The sequence below is a fragment of the Pristiophorus japonicus genome, chromosome 5 (assembly GCF_044704955.1).
Source record: "Pristiophorus japonicus isolate sPriJap1 chromosome 5, sPriJap1.hap1, whole genome shotgun sequence".
NCBI classification, from domain to species: domain Eukaryota; kingdom Metazoa; phylum Chordata; class Chondrichthyes; family Pristiophoridae; genus Pristiophorus; species Pristiophorus japonicus.
Window position 1 is genome coordinate 125,605,828 of NC_091981.1, and position 21,162 is coordinate 125,626,989.

Below are 21,162 nucleotides of genomic sequence, written 5' to 3' on the forward strand. Positions count from 1 at the left end.
GTTCCAATCAACGGCATCTTTCTCAATTCATGGAAATCCTTTCGTGCATTAACTACAAGAGCTGGTAAACCAAAATAACCCCGTTTCTTTATTTAAGATAGCTTCCTCTTCTTTTCTAGTTATCCAGGAAGTTAAAAGTGTACGGCCCCAAAATTGCCCTTAATCCCAATTGGGGGCAGTAACCTTCTGGGGCTAGGACTTCCTGTGCTCAGCCCGGAGGTCCCGCCCCCGACACAGAATTGGGCCGTGCGCCCTTCAAAGGAAGAGGAGCTCTGTCTCTGGCACTCCTCTTCTTTTGAGGGATGCTCCTGGGGTGGCAGCAAGGTGCTGGCGAGAACTACACAGATGCTTCACGCGAGCGCCCCTCTCCTCTGAGCGAAAATGCCACAGCGCCCCCGGAGGCGCTAACAGGGCTACAAAAGGGGGCAATTTTGCCCCTAAATGCTCTTTTGTTTTTTTGTTCTTTTTTCCCTGTTACTTATTTTTGATCAATATGGTGTAAGTTTAAGATCTCTCCTATGCCTATACATTAAAATATTAGAAATAAGTGGTTTTAGCACAATTTGAAACTGACAAATCTAAATTTTGCATCAGTAGTTTTTCCTTGATTAATGGGTATTCAAATTTTTTAACAAAGAGATCCCTGGAGTATGTTGTAAAGAGACATGGGGGGCTAAATTCGATACCCCCCAAAAACGAGCGCAGGAATCACAATGCACGATTAACCCGCGCCCATTGCTTCTCATGCAGGCATCACGCCAACTTTGCGCTGCCTGCTAATTTACATGATAGCTGCGTGCAGCTAGTACTACCCACACTGTTGAGTGGCTGCACGCCTCAATAGAGTTCCAAAGTGATGTTGTTTTCGAATCATAACGTACAGGGCAGGTCACACATACCTGCAGCTACATGTCCACAGATGACTCAGAGTCCACCATCGAGGGTGATGAATGCAAGGCCATTAATACCTTGTTGGCGCTGCGGGGGTGATCATTGTTTCCACTCATGCCGATTCAAAGAGTACGTTTGCAAGGGCTGTGGAACAATGGGACACCTCCAACGAGTGTTCAGGCGAGCTGCAAAGCCTGTTAAACCTGCAAACCACCATGTTGCAGAGAAGGACAGATCCACGGAGGATCACGCCGAACCAGAGCCTTGGATCGAGGAGGCAAAGGTACATGGGGTGCACACATTCACCACGAATTGTCCCCCGATAATGCTGAATGTTGAACTAAATGCACTCCCGGTGTCAATGGAGCTGGACACGGGTGCGAGCCAGTCCATCACGGGCAAAAAGACTTTCAAAAGGTTGTGGTGCAACAAGGCCTCAAGGTCGGTCTTAACTCCAGTTCGCACGAAACTAAGAACTTATACAAAAGAACTGATTCCTGTAATCGGCAGTGCTACCGTAAAAGTCTCTTATGATGGAGCGGTGCACAAGCCACCACTCTGGGTGGTACCGGGCGATGGTCCCACCCTGCTCGGCAGGAGCTGGTTGGGAAAGATACGCTGGAACTGGGACGATGTCTGAGCGCTATTGCCCACTGACAACACTTCGTGTGCCCAGGCCTTAAACAAATTTCCTTCGCTGTTCGAACCAGGCATCGGGAAATTACAAGGAGCAAAACTGCAGATCCACCTAATTCCGGGGGCACCACCCATCCATAACAAGGCGAGAGCAGTACTGTACATGATGAGAGAAAGGGTAGAGATCGAGCTAGACCGGCTGCAAAAAGAGGGCATCATTTCACCGATCGAGTTCAGCGAGTGGGCCAGCCCTATTGTCACAGTCCTCAAGGGAGACAGCACCATCAGAATCTGTGACGATTACAAAGTAACTATCAATCGTTTCTCCCTGCAGGACCAATACCCACTACCAAAGCCTGATGACCTCTTTGCAACGCTGGCGGGAGGAAAGACGTTCCCGAAGCTGGATCTGACTTCAGCCTAAATGACGCAGGAACTGGAGGAATCATTGAAGGCCCTCACCTGCATCAACACGCACAAAGGTCTTTTTTTTATAACTGATGTCCGTTTGGAATCCGATCAGCGGTGGCGATATTCTAGAGAAACATGGAAAGTTTACTGAAATCGATCCCGCACACCGTGGTCTTCCAGGACGACATCTTGGTCACAGGTCGAAACAAAGTCGAGCACCTGCAGAACCTGGAGGAGGTTCTTAGTCGACTCAACCGCATGGGGCGCAGGTTAAAATGTCCGAAGTGCATTTTCCTGGCGCCTGAAGTGGAATTCTTGGGAAGGAGGATTGCGGTGGACGGCATCAGGCCCACCAACGTGAAGACGGAGGCAATCGAGAACGCACCGAGGCCACAGAACGTGATGGAGCTGCGGTTGTTTCTGGGACTCTTGAACTACTTAGGTAACTTCTTACTGGGTCTCAGCACACTGTTAGAACCAGTACATGTCTTACTACTAAAAGGGACGAATGTGTTTGGGGCAAAAGCCAAGAAAATGCCTTTGTAAAAGCGAGAAAATTGTTATACTTAAACAAATTGCTTGTGTTGTATGATCCATGTAAGCGTTTGGTACTAGCATGTGATGCGTCATCATATGGCATCGTATTGCAACAAGCTAATGATTTTGGGAAACAGGAAGCAGTTGCTTATGCATCCAGGAGTCTGTCTAAGGCATGACAGAGAGCCTACAGCATGATTGAAAAAGAAGCGTTAGCATGGGTCTATGGGGTAAAGAAAATGCATCAATACCTGTTTGGGCTAAAATTCTAATTGGAAACTGACCATAGGCAACTTATATCCCTGTTTTCCGAGAGTAAAGGGATCAATACCAACGCATCGGCCTACTTCCAGAGATGGGCGCTCACGTTGTCCGCATACAACTACACCATCCGCCACAGGCCAAGCACAGAAAACTGCGCCAATGCTCTCAGTAGGCTGCCATTGCCCACCATGGGGGTGGAAACGGCGCCGCCCGCAGATCTAGCCATGGTTATGGAAGCATTTGCGAATGAGCAATCACCCGTCACTGCCCAACAAATCAAAACCTGGACAAGCCAGGACCCCTTATTATCTCTAGTCAAAAGCTGTGTGCTTCACGGGAGCTGGTCCAGTGTCCCAGTGGAAATGCAGGAAGAGATTAAGCTGTTCCAGCGGCGCAAAGATGAATTGTCTATACAGGCAGACTGCCTTCTGTGGGGCAATCGAGTCGTCGTCCCCAAGAAGGGCAGAGACACCTAAACCTTCAATGACCTCCACAGTACCCACCCAGGCATCATAATGATGAAAGCGATAGCCAGATCCCATGTGTGGTGACCCGGTATCAATGCGGACTTATAGAGTGCTGCGTTCACAGATGTAATACATGCTCGCAGTCAAGCAATGTACCCAGGGAGGCGCCGCTAAGTTTATGATCTTGGCCCTCCAAACCGTGGTCTAGAGTACACGTCGACTATGCAGGCCTGTTCTTGGGTAAAATGTTCCTTGTGGTTGTAGATGCGTACTCCAAGTGGATTGAATGTGAGATAATGTCGGCTAGCACGTCCACTGCCACTACTGAAAGCCTGCGGGCCATGTTTGCCACTCATGGCTTACCCGATGCCCTGGTGAGCGACAATGGGCCATGTTTTACCAGTGCTGAGTTCAAAGAATTCATGACCCGTAATGGGATCAAACATGTCACATCTGCCCCGTTTAAACCAGCGTCCAATGGTCAGGCAGAGAGAGCAGTGCAAACCATCAAGCAAGGCTTGAAGAGGGTAACTGAAGGCTCACTGCAGACTCGCCTATCCCGAGTCCTGCTTAGCTACCGCATGAGACCCCACTCACTCACTGGGATCCCATCTGCTGAACTGCTCATGAAAAGAGCACTTAAGACAAGGCTCTCGTTAGTTCACCCTGATCTACATGAACAGGTAGAGAGTAGGAGGCTTCAACAAAGTGCATACCATGATAGCAAATGTGGCACGCGAGATTGAAATCAATGATCCTGTATTTGTATTAAGTTATGGACAAGGTCCCAAGTAGCTTTCTGGCACTATCATGGCCAAAGAGGGGAGCAGGGTGTTTCTGGTCAAACTTTCAAATGGACTCATTCACCAGAAACATTTGGACCAAATCAAACTCAGATTCACGGACTATCCTGAGCAACCCACCTTGGACCCTACCTTTTTTGATCCCCCAACATACACACCAGTGGCAACCGGCACCACGGTTGACCACAAAGCAGAACCCATCATCCACAGCAGCCTTGCAGGGCCCAACACACCAGGCAGCCCAGCAAGGCCAGCTGCACAGCAGCCCAGTGAGGGCCCAACAAATGATTCAACAACACCAGCTTTCACACCGAGACAATCAACCAGGGCAAGAAGGGCCCCAGATCGACTCACATTGTAAATAGTTACACTATAGCCTTTGGTGGGGGAGTGTTGTTATATATGTGGACTTGTATTTACTCTGTACAGCCACCAGAGGGCTCATCCCCTGGAGTTCCAAGGGATCCCATAATCCCTTGGGAGCACAGGTATTTAAGGAGGCTTCACAGGTTGGAGAGGCACTCTGGAGACCTGCAATAAAAGACTACGGTCACACTTTACTTTGAGCTCACAGTGTTCACTTTGACTCTTTCTCCATTCACAACAGCGAGGTTGTGCAGGATGCAGCAAACCACCACGAATATTGGCACCTGCTCTGCCGAGTACTGCAGGGCTCCTCCAGAGCAGTTCAGGAAGCAGAAGCATTGTTTCAGGCTCTATGATATTTCACGTGGCAGCATGGCTTTCGTTGTATGCATGCTGCGCACGTGTTGTGGGTTCCGCGCCGGAGCCATGAGCCAAGTCGTCAATGGATAGTCCTTGTCACCCAGTAGCCATCCTTTGGTTCGTCACAGCGGACTGCTGCAGAATGAAGACATCATGATTGCCGTCAGGATACTGGGCATTGACCTGCATGATTCACTGCGTATGGTCACACATCAGCTGAACTTTGAAGTGTACCTCAGAGTTGGCATGCGGCATCCGCAAAGCAATGTGCGTGCAGTCAATGGCACCCTGCACCATGGGGAAGTCTGCAGTCCTCGTGAAGCCACATGCTCACTCCGCCTGCTGCTTTCTTGAAAGAGAGAATGAAATATATTCACCTCTCTTTGAATACAGAGCCAAAGTGACCTTATGCGACAGTGGTCGGAAAACTGGGAGATATTGCAAATATCTCTTCCTCCAGCCTGGAAGAAGCCTGACACACAAAAGTTCATGGCCACGGTCATCTTCACAGCCACTGGCAGTGCAGTCATTGCCCTGCTCTGAGGTTGGAGTTGTGGCTGCAGCAGGTGGCTGACTTCAGTGAGGGCATCTTTACTGAAGCATAGACGTCTCACACACTGTTCCTCTTTGAGGTTCAGGTAGGTAAATTGCTCCCTGAACACCCTGAGCAGATATGGTCTGCTGCTGAGAGTCTTCTCCCCATCCTCCTACTCCCTTTGCCTGCAGCTTGTTCTGCACTGTCGGCTCTGTCTATCATGCTGTATTTCAGGTGTTTTATGCAAAATCCTTGGAGTCAGGACAAAGTCCTTCAGCACATGTCACAACACTCCCTGTAGACCTCAGCAACTTTAAAGAATGCTAGAAAGCACCAAACGCTTGTACAATCACAGCAATAGCCAGTAGAAATCAATCAGCTACTAACCTGTAAGTAGTTGATGATCCCTTTAAATTGCGCTCGTCAGGGGTCCTTCCTGCTGCTAAACACGTGTTCAGCTGTGCATGTTTAAGAGAGAGTATTAGCTGGAGACTGGAACTCCAAAATCGCACCGCTGGCATCAGATCAGAGTTGCACGTTGATTGATGTCATGATCTGCCTACTCTGCAGACTTCCGGCGGACACTCACTGCACACGCTCACCTATATGGATCCGGCGCGACTCGCACCAGAAATGTGCACATGTGCCACAGACCCACTTTGAATCCAAAACAGCATTCGTAGCGCCGAAACAGCAGGCACTAACGAGCCGAATTTTGCGGCCATGTATTGCAGACAAATCCTGGAATAGAATACTTCCAATCTCACTTCATTCATCAAGCTAATTAGTTACCACAGGGTCTAAAATTAATATTTTTGCATGTGAACTTGACATGAATGAAATCCTATTTAAAAAGTTGGATAGTATCATATTTACCATTGATATGAGCCATGGGAGTTCATCTCATTTATACTAAGATGTGTTAAAAATTGACTTTTATATAATTTAGAATTTTTTTCTATAAAATGTAATGGTTAATGTGGCATCATCATGTTTGCCAAACTTGTTCTTTGTTTGAAAAGTCGTTCTCCCTGTACAAAAGTAGGTTTACCAACAAGCTCAAGTCGCGGAATAGCCCACTCCTGTCCTATGTTGCAAACATTTTCTATGCAGGCAGTGCTTCTTAAACTCTTTTCAATATTTCAAAGTTAATTTTGGTTTTGTTACTGATGACTTCTGCATAAGAAAATCAATACATTCTGTATAAAAACTCTGCAAATGGGTGAAAAACAGCATTGTTGAGATTCAATAATTACAAAGTAGCATAATATTTTGTAGCTTTTACCTTATGTCTATCTTAGCATGGTATGGAGGCTGATAACCACAAGAAACATTGACGCAATTTCCTTGAGACGGGAGGCGGGGATGCCCTTGAAGTTAGGATGTTAATAAGCCTGAGGTCTTGCGTACTTGGATAAGATGACACATAGACATGAATGTGGGTGTAGGTGTGATATATTCACAGAGCACAGCACACACAGCTTCCTAACATGGCAGGCAGCTCTCTCGGAAGCCTCCGGAATTGCCTGGTTCTGTTTAATGATTAACTCGGCAATTGCAGTACACAATACGTCCATATCCACAGTGTGGAGCTACAAACATTACAAGCTTACAGACATTACACTTCTCCCTCCTTAATGAAGAAGCCATCATAACAAACATCATACATAACTTTCATGTTTATACATAACACAGGATATAGACTTATTTTTTTCCTTTACAAATTTAACTTTACCAATTGTTTTCTGTTTCGAAGAGGATAACTTCACTCTTGAACAAAACCTTCCAAACCTGGTGTCAATTTCACACTCATTCGAGGCTCATCCTGAGGAACGTTTTCCTCCATGGAATTTCCTTGATTTTCATTTGAACTCACTCGAACTTCAGGCTCTTTGTTTCCCTGACTTGGACTCAAACTTTCATTCTGATTCTCTCCTGGATTTGTTTCCAGTACATTGGATTTAGGATTTGCTACTGGTGTATCAAAACTATCTGATGAGTCAGAAATAATTGAATCATTCCCACCTTCAACTCCTTCCATGTCTGTGGGTAAAATATGATCAATATGAACAAACCTAACCTGTCCATTATCAAACATCTTTACCAAATATGTGCAAGGACCACATATCTTCACCACTCTTCCTGGTAACCACTTTAACCATTTATGGTGATGGTTCTTCACTCTCACCTTCTGGTTTAATTTCACACTTCTCTCTTTTACTCTACCTTCATCGTGATTCTCTGTTTTAATTGTGTCTCTTCTACGGACTGTGCCAAATTTGGCTTTAACAACGAGAATCTGGGTCGTGGCTGTCATTTGAGAAACAACTCTGCTGGTGTTCTACCAGTAGTTGTATGAAGAGTATTTCGATATGTAATCAAAAAATTAGCCAATTTGTGATCCAATGACAACTGTCGTTTCCTTGGATTTGGATCTAACATTTGTTTTTTGAGGGCACGTTTTACAATTTGTTCAGTGCGCTCTGCTGCACCATTCGAAGCAGGATGGTATGGTAGAACTTGGTATGTTTCACACCATTTTTGCTCGTGAATTGTGCAAATTCTTCTGAACAAAATTGTGGTCCATTATCTGAAACAATTTCTTCTGGGAGTCCAAATGAAGAAAATAAACTTCGCAAAGTGTCCAATGTTTTACTTCTTGTTATTTTCCACATTGGAAACACCTCAACCCACTTCGAATGGCTTTCAATCACAATGAACAATTGTTGTCCTTCTAACTCAACAAAATCAATACGTAGCCTTTGCCACACCCTGGGAGGCCATTTCCATGGCTGTAATGGTACTGGTGGTGGTTGCTTGCTTACCGATTGACATGTCGTACACTGACTCACGATGTACTCTATATCTTTATCAAGACCTGGCCACCATAAGTAACTGCGTGCAAAATTCTTGGTCAAGCACATTCCCAGGTGCTGGTCATGGAGGTCTCCTAATAATTTGGACCTGAATTTATTTGATATAACCACTCTTGCACCCCACATGATACAATCCTTATCGACTGAAAATTAATTCCTACGAATGAAGAATGGATGTGTATCTTTGTCTGTTATTTGGTTTGGCCATCCATTTGCAATATACTCATACACCTTTGCCATCACTGGGTCACGTTTGGTTGCTCTACCAATCTATTCAGTTGTGACTGGCAGTTCATCAATGTATGAAAAATAAAACACTTCTTCCCTTTCGGGTGTAACTTGTGCTGGGGAAGGCAATCTAGACATTGCATCATCATTACTGTGATCAGCTGATCGTCTGTATTCAATATCATATGTATATGCTGACAAAATCAAAGCCCAGCGCTGCAGCTAATGTTGGAACTGGGGACTTTGGATGGAGGATTGCTGTTAAGAGCTTATAGTCCGTAACAATGGTAAACTTATGACTATACAAGTATTTGTGAAACTTCTTGACCCCAAAAATTAATGCCAAAGCTTCCCTTTCAATTTGCGCATAGTTACTCTCACTGGCACTGAGAGTGTGTGAAGCAAAAGCAATTGGTCTCTCCTCCCCACTACTTAATACATGAGAGATTACTGCCCCAACTCCATATGGAGAGGCATCACATGCTAGCTTAATCTCCTTAGATATGTCACAGTGAACTAACTCTCTACCAATTTGCTTTTACACTGCTTGAATGCTGTATTGCATTCTTTTGACCACTTCCAATGGACCTGTTTTTTCAAAAGTTCATTCAGTGGATGTAATACTGTAGCCAAATTTGGTAGGAACTTCCCATAATTGTTCAAAAGACCCAAGAATGAACGAAGTTCAGTGATATTCCTGGGAGTGGGTGCATTTCTGATCACATCCAATTTTTCCATGGTTGGATGAAAACCATCTTTGTCTACTCTGTACCCTAACTACTCCACTGAGTTTTGAAATAACTCACACTTACGAGCAGACACTGGTACTCTGTGCTTCTCTGGCCATTTGAGGACTTCATTCAATATGTTATGAATTTGCCTATTTGGTGCTGAAATTAGTATGTCATCCAAATAACATACTACCCCTTCAATACCTTGCAAAATCTGGTTCATCACCCCTTGGAATATGACAGGGGTGGAAGACATTCCAATCGGTAGCCTATTAAATTGATACAGGCCTAGATGAATATTTATAGTCAAACATGACTTGGACTCCTCATCTAGTTCAAGCTGTAAGTAGGCATTCGTAAGATCCAGTTTTGAGAAGATCAGATCACCTGTCAGTGTTGTGAACAAATCTTCTATATTCGGCAATGTTATTGGGGACATTACCCTCTAGAACCTGGTTTACGGTTACTTTATTCTCACCACACAATCTTACCTTACCATCAGACTTAGGTACAACAACAATGGGTGTAGCCCAATTACATCGATCTATCTTACAAATAATGTTGTCAGTCTCTAGTCTTTTGAGTTCTTGCTCAACTTTCTCCTTGAGTGCATATGGATATAATGAGCATGGTGGATAGAGGTGTACCGATGGATGTGGTGTATTTAGATTTCCAAAAGGCATTCGATAAGGTGCCACACAAAAGGTTACTGCAGAAGATAAAGGTACACGGAGTCAGAGGAAATGTATTCGCATGGATCGAGAATTGGCTGGCGAACAGAAAGCAGAGAGTCAGGATAAATGGGTCCTTTTAGGGTTGGAAATCGGTGGTTAGTGGTGTGCCACAGGGATCGGTGCTGGGACCACAACTGTTTACAATATACATAGATGACCTGGAAGAGGGGACAGAGTGTAGTGTAACTAAATTTGCAGATGACACAAAGATTAGTGGGAAAGCGGGTTGTGTAGAGGACACAGAGAGGCTGCAAAGAGATTTAGATAGGTTAAGCGAATGGGCTAGGGTTTGGCAGATGGAATACAATATCGGAAAATGTGAGGTCATCCAACTTGGGGGGAAAAAAACAGTAAAAGGGAATATTATTTGAATGGGGAGAAATTACAACATGCTGCAGTGCAGAGGGACCTGGGGGTCCTTGTGCATGAAACTCTTTTGAGTTAAACTGCAAAAACATAAAACATGTATCCGTGCCACCCGACCTGGATGACACACACAAGACATTTACAAGGCCCCTTTTTTATTTATTTTTTTTTGTGGTTTTTTTTTTTTTGGGCACTAAAATCAAATTTTTCCTTTTTCCAGTGCCCCCTATAAAAGGAGAGGGGGACACTAAAAGCACCGGCAATTAAAACAAATTAAACTTTAAAACGTAAAATCAAATTAAAATTTGGTTGCCGGGCGTGATGATGCACTCCAGTCCCTCCGGTGCCCACCTCTCGCGGAAGGCCGCGAGCGTACCGGTGGACACCGCGTGCTCCATCTCCAAGGACACCCTGGACCGGATGTAAGAGCGGAAGAGAGGCAGGCAGTCAGGTTGAACGACCCCCTCGACCGCCCGCTGCCTGGACCGGCTGATGGCACCCTTGGCCGTGCCCAGGAGCAGTCCTACGAGGAGGCCCTCGGACCTACCCGCTCCCCTCCGCTCAGGGTGCCCAAAGATCAGGAGTGTGGGACTGAAGTGCAGCCAGAATTTCAGGAGCAGCCCCTTCAAATAATGGAACAGGGGCTGCAACCTCGTACACTCAATAAAAACATGGAACACGGACTCCTCCTTGTGCATGAATCCCAAAAAGTTAGTTTGCAGGTGCAGCAGGTAATCAGGAAGGTGAATGGAATGTTGGCCTTCATTACGAGAGGGATGGAGTACAAAAGCAGGGAGGTCCTGCTGCAACTGTACAGGGTATTGGTGAGGCCGCACCTGGAGTACTGCGTGCAGTTTTGGTCACCTTACTTAAGGAAGGATATACTAGCTTTGGAGGGGGTACAAAGACGATTCACTTGGCTGATTCCGGAGATGAGGGGGTTACCTTAGGATGATAGATTGAGTAGACTGGGTCCTTACTCGTTGGAGTTCAGAAGGATGAGGGGTGATCTTATAGAAACATTTAAAATAATGAAAGGGATAGACAAGATAGAGGCAGAGAGGTTGTTTCCACTGATCGGGGAGACTAGAACTAGGGGGCACAGCCTCAAAATACGGGGGGAGCCAATTTAAAACCGAGTTGAGAAGGAATTTCTTCTCCCAGACGGTTGTGAATCTGTGGAATTCTCTGCCCAAGGAAGCAGTTGAGGCTAGCTCATTGAATGTATTCAAATCACAGATAGATAGATTTTTAACCAATAAGGGAATTAAGGGTTATGGGGAGCGGGCGGGTAAGTGGAGCTGAGTCCACGGCCAGATCAGCCATGATCTTGTTGAGTGGCGGAGCAGGCTCGAGGGGCTAGATGGCCTACTCCTGTTCCTAATTCTTATGTTCTTATGTTCTTATGGTACGGAACGTGGTTTGTAGTAAACCGATCTGGTGTCCTTCTGTACCCTGACACTCGCCTTGAAGCCTTGGATCAGACTGCCCGTTTCGCAGAACACCTTCGGATACTTCTTGATAACCTCATCCGTTGATGAAAATCTCGCTTCCACACAGAAAATCTTACTCCAATCCAGCTTCAGTGAGCTCAACCAATTTTTTCCTAGTAAGGCAGACTTGTCTCCTTTCAGTACTATTAGAGGCAAGTTCTGAAATTGATCTTTATATTTCACCAGTACGGTGATACGGCCTACCACAGGAATTTTCTCTCCCGAGTAGCCTCGCAAATCTTTGTTGGATTTCTCCAGTTGAGAATCACGCAATTTGTTGAGGTACAGTGACTCCGGTACTGCACTCACGGATGCACCCGTGTCAATTTCCATTGGTATCTTGAATCCCGCAACATCTATGAGGAATTTGATGCTTTCCGAATGGCTGTCCGTTAACCTTGTGCTCCTGATGATGTGTAACTCTTAACATCTCCTCATCCTGTTGTTGTTCTTCCATGCTATGTAGCCTCTTGGGATTTCTATTCATAGCTTTGAACGCTGGACTCATAGCTTTAAAAACTGGCCTTCGCAAGATGCCCAGCCTTCCTGCAGAAGAAACACTCTGCCTTCACATATGGACAACTTTCAGCAATGTGTTGTCCCAGGCACCTATAGCACGACTTCGACGCTCTGTTAGAATTTCCAGTTTCTGAGACTTTGGGCCATGCCCGTCTTTTACTTTGAACCTGCAGGTGATTTACCTCGGTTGACTGACGACCGTAATCATTATTTAATTCTCGGCAATATTGTTCGGCCATGCTCATCGACCTCGCTGTCTGACAAGCAATCTCAAAAGTCAAGTCATCCATCGTCAATAACTTCCTTCTGATCGCATCATTTTTCACCCCACAAACAAAACAATCCCGTAATGCTCAGTTTTGAAAGTTTCCAAAATTACAGTGCATCGATAGCTTCTTTAATGCAGCGATGTAATCACTGATATGTTTGTCAGTCTTTTGATTCCGAATCCCGAAATGTTAGCTTTCAGCAATTTCTAACGGTTTGGGGTTATAGTGTTGCTCCAGCTTCGTTAAAATCTCTTTAAGCGTTGTGTCCTTTGGCTCGTCAGGCAAAAGCAGATTTACAAGAGTGTCATATAATGCCGGACCTGCCTCCGATAAGAAGATCGCTTTCTAGCATACATTTCTAGCCGATCCACATACGCTTTAAAACGTTCCCAGTTGTGTCTATATTTCCCCCAAATGTCCCAAAACACCTACGGGTGCTGCCATTTTACCTCGGATTTTGTAGCTTTTTTCCAAAGTCAGAAACTTCCAAAGTCTCTCTGTCGGCTGGCTGAATCCTTCACCAACAAAAATTAAGCTTTAAATCATGCGAAAAAATCCCATCTTCCATCGCCAAATATATTCACAGAGCACAGCACACACAGCTTCCTAAAATGGCAGGTAGATCTCGGGAGTCTCCGGAATTACCTGGTTCTGTTTAATGATTAACTCTGCAATTGCAGTACACAATACGTCCACATCCACAGTGTGGAGCTACAAACATTACAAGCTTACAGACATTACAGTAGGGAACTGTCAGGCCTATTGTTGCTCTTGTAGCATGAAGGACCCTTTTCCCACATTATAACAGTGACTACACGCCAGATATACTTCATTACCTGTAAAGCACTTTGAGAAGTCTGGTGGTCGTGAAAGGTGTTATATAAATACAAGTATTCTTTCTTTCAAGAAGAGATGGTTATGTGAGTGGGGCCAGAATCTTTGTAATATTTGTGCTTGAGGGCTGAATGTACTTCTTTAATGCTATTTTTTAGGGAATTGGGGTCCATTTATGGACTGGAGGGTAGTTTCCTTTAGAGTTTGTGGAATACATTTGTTGTGTTTATATATCATTTAAACAGTCAGAGAAAGCATGCAGTATTGCCTCTTGCAAATGAAACTATTCTGTGCTGAAGTGTCACAAAAACTGCAGATTGAAATGTACAGTTTAAAATGTTAAGCTCTTCTGATGTGCACTAAACCAGATATCTTGAATTTGCAGGTTGTCACTTTGTGGTACCGGGCACCAGAGGTTCTGCTGCAGTCTAGTTACGCAACACCAGTTGACCTATGGAGTGTTGGCTGCATATTTGCAGAAATGTTCCGTCGAAGGTAAGGCTCATATTGATGCAAGCATATTACGTTTCTTTAAGGAAATCAGCAGGATATAATCTCTTGTTAGCTCCTAGATGGAGATCTGTATTCCTCTATTCTCTATGCTCAGTGGCATTGTGTGAACAAAAGAGAGGGGGGCTGAAATTGCCATCTGCCCGAAGCAGGTCGCACCTTCCACTCCTGTAGTGTTCCATCCGCCCCAATGCATGGGGCAGACAATCTGGAGAAATTCAGCTTTTTGGTTGATATTTCCAGTCGGAGGGGTGTTGGTGTGGGGAGAGGGGGCGGAAGTGCGGCCGGATCGGAGTAGCCGCCACTAGAGGGCGGAAGTGGGAGCGGGTCAGAGTGGCTGACGCTCAAAGTCATCAGCGCCGTGCTAATGATGTCATCGCGCTGGCTCGTCACAACATCCCTCCCCTTCAATTTGGCCGACAAAAAAAATAACGTGGAGTCGCCAGCAGCGTCACCTCCCCTTTAAGGGCAGCCGCGCCGCCAAGCCACAGAAAGGGTACTGACAGAAAAAGCTGTCAGGGGCACTGACTGGCGGCACTCCCATGGGGCAATTTCCTGTGGGGCAATTTCGGAAAGGGGTCACCGCCAGTCGGTAAGGGGTCAGCGCGTGCATGAAGCGGCGGGAAAACGGGCGGAGCAGTCCCCTACACCGCTCCAAAAGTAAAGAAGGGCAATATTAAAAATGGCAGTCCCTCCGCGGCGACTCGTCGGTCAGTCCGCACTGACTCATGGCCGCCGCTTTCAGGCAGCCATGGACCTTATAGAAAGGGGCAATTTCGGCCGCAGGGTCTTTTAACTCATGGGCTGGAGGGCCAGTCTAATTTGAGGATGGGACCTCATTAACATGTTGCTTGTGAGCTGCATGCCCGAACAGGTGGTCCGCAGTATCTCACCACCTCTGGGTCAGTGCCATATTTGGTGGCCCAGAGGCTGATCCAGCCGCAGAATGGTATATCCAGGTGGGGAGCAATCATGGAGTGGGGGTAGGGGTGCCTGGGGTAGCAGCAGACCACATTATTCTTATAAGGCCCAGAGGAGAATTCCTGCTCCTCTTGGGCTCACAAAAATAAATTTATACTTAGCTTTTTTTTAACCTCTTCCGCTTTTTCTGAGCACACAGTTTGCTCAGTAGGCCCTCAAAACTATATCAGGGTCCTATATACGTCATACAACACTGATTTGTATATATTCATGAGATTTCTGCCTGTTTTAGGCCGCCTAGCAGAAGGCCCAAGTTAAAATGGCAGCAAAGCAGGAATGGGGCTGTAAATCACCTATCTCGATTTATCTGACGCAGTTCAAGGAAGGTAGTGCAGGAGTCCCATGTGGTCATCCCCCTGCAAAACAGATACACCGTTTTGGGTACTGTTGAGGGGGATGACTCATCAGGGGAGGGCAGCAGCAGCCAAGTTCATGGCACCATGGCTGGCTCTGCTGCACAGGAGGGCAGGAAAAAGAGTGGGAGAGCAATAGTGATTAGGGATTCAATGGTGAGGGGAATAGATAGGCGTTTCTGCGGCCGCAACCGAGACTCCAGGATGGTATGTTGCCTCCCTGGTGCAAGGGTCAAGGATGTCTCGGAGCGGGTGCAGGACATTCTAAAAAGGGAGGGAGAACAGCCAGTTGTCGTGGTGCACATTGGTACCAACGACATAGGTAAAAAAAAGGGATGAGGTCCTACGAAACGAATTTAAGGAGCTAGGAACTAAATTAAAAAGTAGGACCTCAAAAGTAGTAATCTCGGGATTGCTACCAGTGCCACGTGATTGTCAGAGTAGGAATCGCAGGATAGCGCAGATGAATACGTGGCTTGAGCAGTGGTGCAGCAGGGAGGGATTCAAATTCCTGGGGCATTGGAACCGGTTCTGGGGGAGGTGGGACCAGTACAAACCGGACGGTCTGCACCTAGGCAGGACCGGAACCAATGTCCTAGGGTGAGTGTTTGCTAGTGCTGTTGGGGAGGATATAAACTAATATGGCAGGGGGATGGGAACCAATGCAGGGAGACAGAGAAACAAAAAGGAGGCAAAAGCAAAAGACAGAAAGGAGATGAGGAAAAGTGGAGGGCAGAGAAACCCAAGGCAAAGAACCAAAAGGGCCACTGTACAGCAAAATTCTAAAAGGACAAAGGGTGTTAAAAAAACAAGCCTGAAGGCTTTGTGTCTTAATGCAAGGAGTATCCGCAATAAGGTGGATGAATTAACTGTGCAAATAGATGTTAACAAATATGATGTGATTGGGATTACGGAGACATGGCTCCAGGATGATCAGGGCTGGGAACTCAACATCCAGGGGTATTCAACATTCAGGAAAGATAGAATAAAAGGAAAAGGAGGTGGGGTAGCATTGCTGGTTCAGGAGCAAATTAAGGCAATAGTTCGGAAGGACATTAGCTTGGATGATGTGGAATCTATATGGGTAGAGCTGCAGAATACCAAAGGGCAAAAAACGTTAGTGGGAGTTGTGTACAGACCTCCAAACAGTATTAGTGATGTTGGGGAGGGCATCAAACATGAAATTAGGGGTGCGTGCAATAAAGGTGCAGCAGTTATCATGGGTGACTTTAATATGCACATAGATTGGGTTAACCAAACTGGAAGCAATACGGTGGAGGAGGATTTCCTGGAGTGCATAAGGGATGGTTTTTTAGACCAATATGTCGAGGAACCAACTAGCGGGGAGGCCATCTTAGACTGGGTGTTGTGTAATGAGAGAGGATTAATTAGCAATCTCGTTGTGCGAGGCCCCTTGGGGAAGAGTGACCATAATATGGTGGAATTCTGCATTAGGATGGAGAATGAAACAGTTAATTCAGAGACCATGGTCCAGAACTTAAAGAAGGGTAACTTTGAAGGTATGAGGCGTGAATTGGCTAGGATAGATTGGCGAATGATACTGAAGGGGTTGACTGTGGATGGGCAATGGCAGACATTTAGAGACCGCATGGATGAACTACAACAATTGTACATTCCTGTCTGGCGTAAAAATAAAAAAGGGAAGGTGGCTCAACCGTGGCTATCAAGGGAAATCAGGGATAGCATTAAAGCCAAGGAAGTGGCATACAAATTGGCCAGAAATAGCAGCGAACCCGGGGACTGGGAGAAATTTAGAACTCAGCAGAGGAGGACAAAGGGTTTGATTAGGGCAGGGAAAATGGAGTACGAGAAGAAGCTTGCAGGGAACATTAAGACGGATTGCAAAAGTTTCTATAGATATGTAAAGAGAAAAAGGTTAGTAAAGACAAACGTAGGTCCCCTGCAGTCAGAATCAGGGGAAGTCATAACGGGGAACAAAGAAATGGCGGACCAATTGAACAAGTACTTTGGTTCGGTATTCACTGAGGAGGACACAAACAACCTTCCGGATATAAAAGGGGTCGGAGGGTCTAGTAAGGAGGAGGAACTGAGGGAAATCCTTATTAGTCGGGAAATTGTGTTGGAGAAATTGATGGGATTGAAGGCCGATAAATCCCCAGGGCCTGATGGACTGCATCCCAGAGTACTTAAGGAGGTGGCCTTGGAAATAGTGGATGCATTGACAGTCATTTTCCAACATTCCATTGACTCTGGATCAGTTCCTATGGAGTGGAGGGTAGCCAATGTAACCCCACTTTTTAAAAAAGGAGGGAGAGAGAAAACAGGGAATTATAGACCGGTCAGCCTGACATCGGTAGTGGGTAAAATGATGGAATCAATTATTAAGGATGTCATAGCAGTGCATTTGGAAAGAGGTAATATGATAGGTCCAAGTCAGCATGGATTTGTGAAAGGGAAATCATGCTTGACAAATCTTCTGGAATTTTTTGAGGATGTTTCCAGTATAGTGGACAAGGGAGAACCAGTTGATGTGGTATATTTGGACTTTCAGAAGGCTTTCGACAAGGTCCCACACAAGAGATTAATGTGCAAAGTTAAAGCACATGGGATTGGGGGTAGTGTGCTGACATGGATTGAGAACTGGTTGTCAGACAGGAAGCAAAGAGTAGGAGTAAATGGGTACTTTTCAGAATGGCAGGCAGTGACTAGTGGGGTATCGCAAGGTTCTGTGCTGGGGCCCCAGCTGTTTACACTGTACATTAATGATTTAGACGAGGGGATTAAATGTAGTATCTCCAAATTTGCAGATGACACTAAGTTGGGTGGCAGTGTGAGCTGCGAGGAGGATGCTATGAGGCTGCAGAGCGACTTGGTGAGTGGGCAAATGCATGGCAGATGAAGTATAATGTGGATAAATGTGAGGTTATCCACTTTGGTGGTAAAAACAGAGAGACAGACTACTATCTGAATGGTGACAGATTAGGAAAAGGGGAGGTGCAAAGAGACCTGGGTGTCATGGTACATCAGTCATTGAAGGTTGGCATGCAGGTACAGCAGGCGGTTAAGAAAGCAAATGGCATGTTGGCCTTCATAGCGAGGGGATTTGAGTACAGGGGCAGGGAGGTGTTGCTACAATTGTACAGGGCCTTGGTGAGGCCACACCTGGAGTATTGTGTACAGTTTTGGTCTCCTAACCTGAGGAAGGACATTCTTGCTATTGAGGGAGTGCAGCGAAGGTTCACCAGACTGATTCCCGGGATGGCGGGACTGACATATCAAGAAAGACTGGATCAACTGGGCTTGTATTCACTGGAGTTCAGAAGAATGAGAGGGGACCTCATAGAAACGTTTAAAATTCTGACGGGGTTAGACAGGTTAGATGCAGGAAGAATGTTCCCAATGTTGGGGAAGTCCAGAACCAGGGGACACAGTCTAAGGATAAGGGGGAAGCCATTTAGGACCGAGATGAGGAGGAATTTCTTCACCCAGAGAGTGGTGAACCTGTGGAATTCTCTACCACAGAAAGTTGTTGAGGCCAATTCACTAAATATATTCAAAAAGGAGTTAGATGAGGTCCTTACTACTAGGGGAATCAAGGGGTATGGTGAGAAAGCAGGAATGGGGTACTGAAGTTGAATGTTCAGCCATGAACTCATTGAATGGCGGTGCAGGCTAGTAGGGCCGAATGGCCTACTCCTGCACCTATTTTCTATGTTTCTATGTTAACTCTCCTACCTCCCCAGTTCTGCAGAGCAGAAGGAATTAAAATCCCTATATGCTCTCTTTAGTATTTCTGGAGAAATCATAAACAGTATGGAACGTAGTAACAATTCTGCTGTTAATAGCAAACAGTGAAATTCTTACCCCGTTGTTTCTCGACATGAACCTAGATGTTTGACATAAGTGGTTGTGTGTCTTTCTATATATAATATGGAATAACTGAGTATGGAAGATTTAGGGATGATCTGATCGAAGTGTTTAAAATGTTTAAAGGATTTGATAGGGTAGATATGGAGAAACTTGGGGGGAAATTCCCCTGTTTCACGCCGGCAGTTAAGTCCAGTTTTGGGAAAGAAAAATGGCAGCCACCTTGCTTCCATCCACTTCCAGTGCAGGCCACGGCGGACGCCATTTTGGGCAGGTCGGTAGCGCGGCCATTGCCTGCAAGCGGCGGAAGAATTCAAATGAGGCAGATTATGACGTCGATCAGCGTGCAGCATTGATTTGATGCACAACCTGCCATTTTGGATATCACCGTTCCAATCAACGCTCTCTCCTAAAATGCACAGCTAAATGTGCGTTCAGCTGAACGAAATGCCCTCACCAGCGCTATTTAAAGGTACACATCCAACTTGGAGGTAAGTTACTGGCTCTTGCAAAGTTTATCTCGATACTGGCTTGCTAGAAGACATTTATAACATTGTTAAAGTGTGCAGGAAGTGCTGCTGGACATTGGGAAGGTGTTGGCTGCAACTGGAAGGTCTCTGACTAAACCATTTGCTCCCAATCATGCAGGCTCTACATGCAGTCCCCCTTTGCACTGACAGGGAGATGGAGCAGAGGCAGCAAAGACAAGCTGCTCGCAGAGGGAGGGGCAGGAGGCCTTACCCACCTAGGGTCATCAGTGAGCACTTCTCCTCCCTGCACCTAAGTCATGAGCAATGTATTCAGCGGCTCCACTTCACCAAGGAGGTGGTCACAGCACTCTGTCACCTCTTGGAACCAGACCTGCAGCCTCAGAGCTGACTGTGGACCTGAATTTTTTTTTGCCACCAGATCCTTATAAGCTGGAACAGGCTAACATTTCCTAGTTCGCCATCTATCGCTGCATCTGGGAGGTCACAGAGGCTCAATACTCCAGGAGAAGGGACTTCATAGTCTTCTCTCTGAACAGAGAGAAGCAGGAGGAATGTGCCTGTGGCTTTGCCAGAATATCGGGCTTCCCCACGATGCAGGACTGCACACACTTGGCTTTGCCAATCCTGAGATGTACCACAGCCACAAAGGCTAGCTCTCTCTTAATGTGCAGGTGGTGTACAACCATGCCAGCACATCATGATGGTGAATGCTCACTATCCTGGCAGCAGTCCTGATGCCTTCATCCTGCGCTAGTCTGCTATGCCAACAAACTACCAGCCACCACATCGAACCCAAGGGTGGCTGCTCAGAGACAAGAGCTCTCTGCTCGACACCTGGCTGATGACTTCCATCCGCAACCCCGTTACACGTGGACAGCAAACATACAATGAGAGCCGTGCTGCCATGAGGAACATCATCGAGCAGACCATCAGGGTACTAAAGCAGCAGTTCCGCTGCATTGACCGCTCAGGAGGAGCCCTCCGGTACATGCTGGAGTGGGTGACCCATTTTGTGGTGGTCTGCTGCGTCCCCCAAAACTTGGCCATCATGAGGGCACCGCCCTTCCCACCACGGGTTCTGTGACCACCTCAGGAGGGGGAGGAAGGGAGGAGGCAGGTAACAAATCTCCATTCCGGACGGGCTGTCGGTGAGCACATCATCATTCCAATAACTGAAACCCCAGATCTCCATTGCTCAACAGTTCCTCACCTTACCATCCCTCTGGCATGGAACATCACAGCATTCTCTTGAGCACAAAGCTGAAATTAAAGCCACCACAAAACAAACATTCCAAACATATTTTATAAATGATTATTTAGAATCTTATATAAAGTCAACTAATTGCCTTTGTGCATTCTCTTAGCGCCTCTGGAAGACAGTTTTCGCCCGGGAGCTTGCAGAGAAGCAGCCATGGCCGTGCCTCGCGGGTAGCATCCCGGGCCACCATGCAACCGGTGATGACATCATCGCTGTGTGCAGTGCCACGTGCTGACCCCTTTCCACCGCTCAAGGGAAATTGCCCCGCGGCCCACGAGGCTGGTGCGAGCGGATGTCAACGCTAGCTTCACGACTCGCGAAGCTGCCTGACAACCACTCGCTGGGCGGAAGTTAAAGTGGGTTGCGCCAATGCCCGCGCCGCCATCTTTACTGGTTTAAC

At 46.3% G+C, this 21,162-nt stretch overlaps 1 protein-coding gene across 1 annotated transcript in view; it reads left to right on the plus strand.

Moving 5' to 3' along the window:
• The window catches only part of cdk6 (cyclin dependent kinase 6), a 388,215-nt gene that overhangs the window by 283,315 nt on the left and 83,738 nt on the right, over positions 1 to 21,162 (plus strand). The window contains exon 5 of the mRNA XM_070880916.1: positions 13,706 to 13,815. Within this exon, the coding sequence (XP_070737017.1) occupies positions 13,706 to 13,815 (110 nt within the window). The remainder of the gene's footprint in view (positions 1 to 13,705; positions 13,816 to 21,162) is intronic.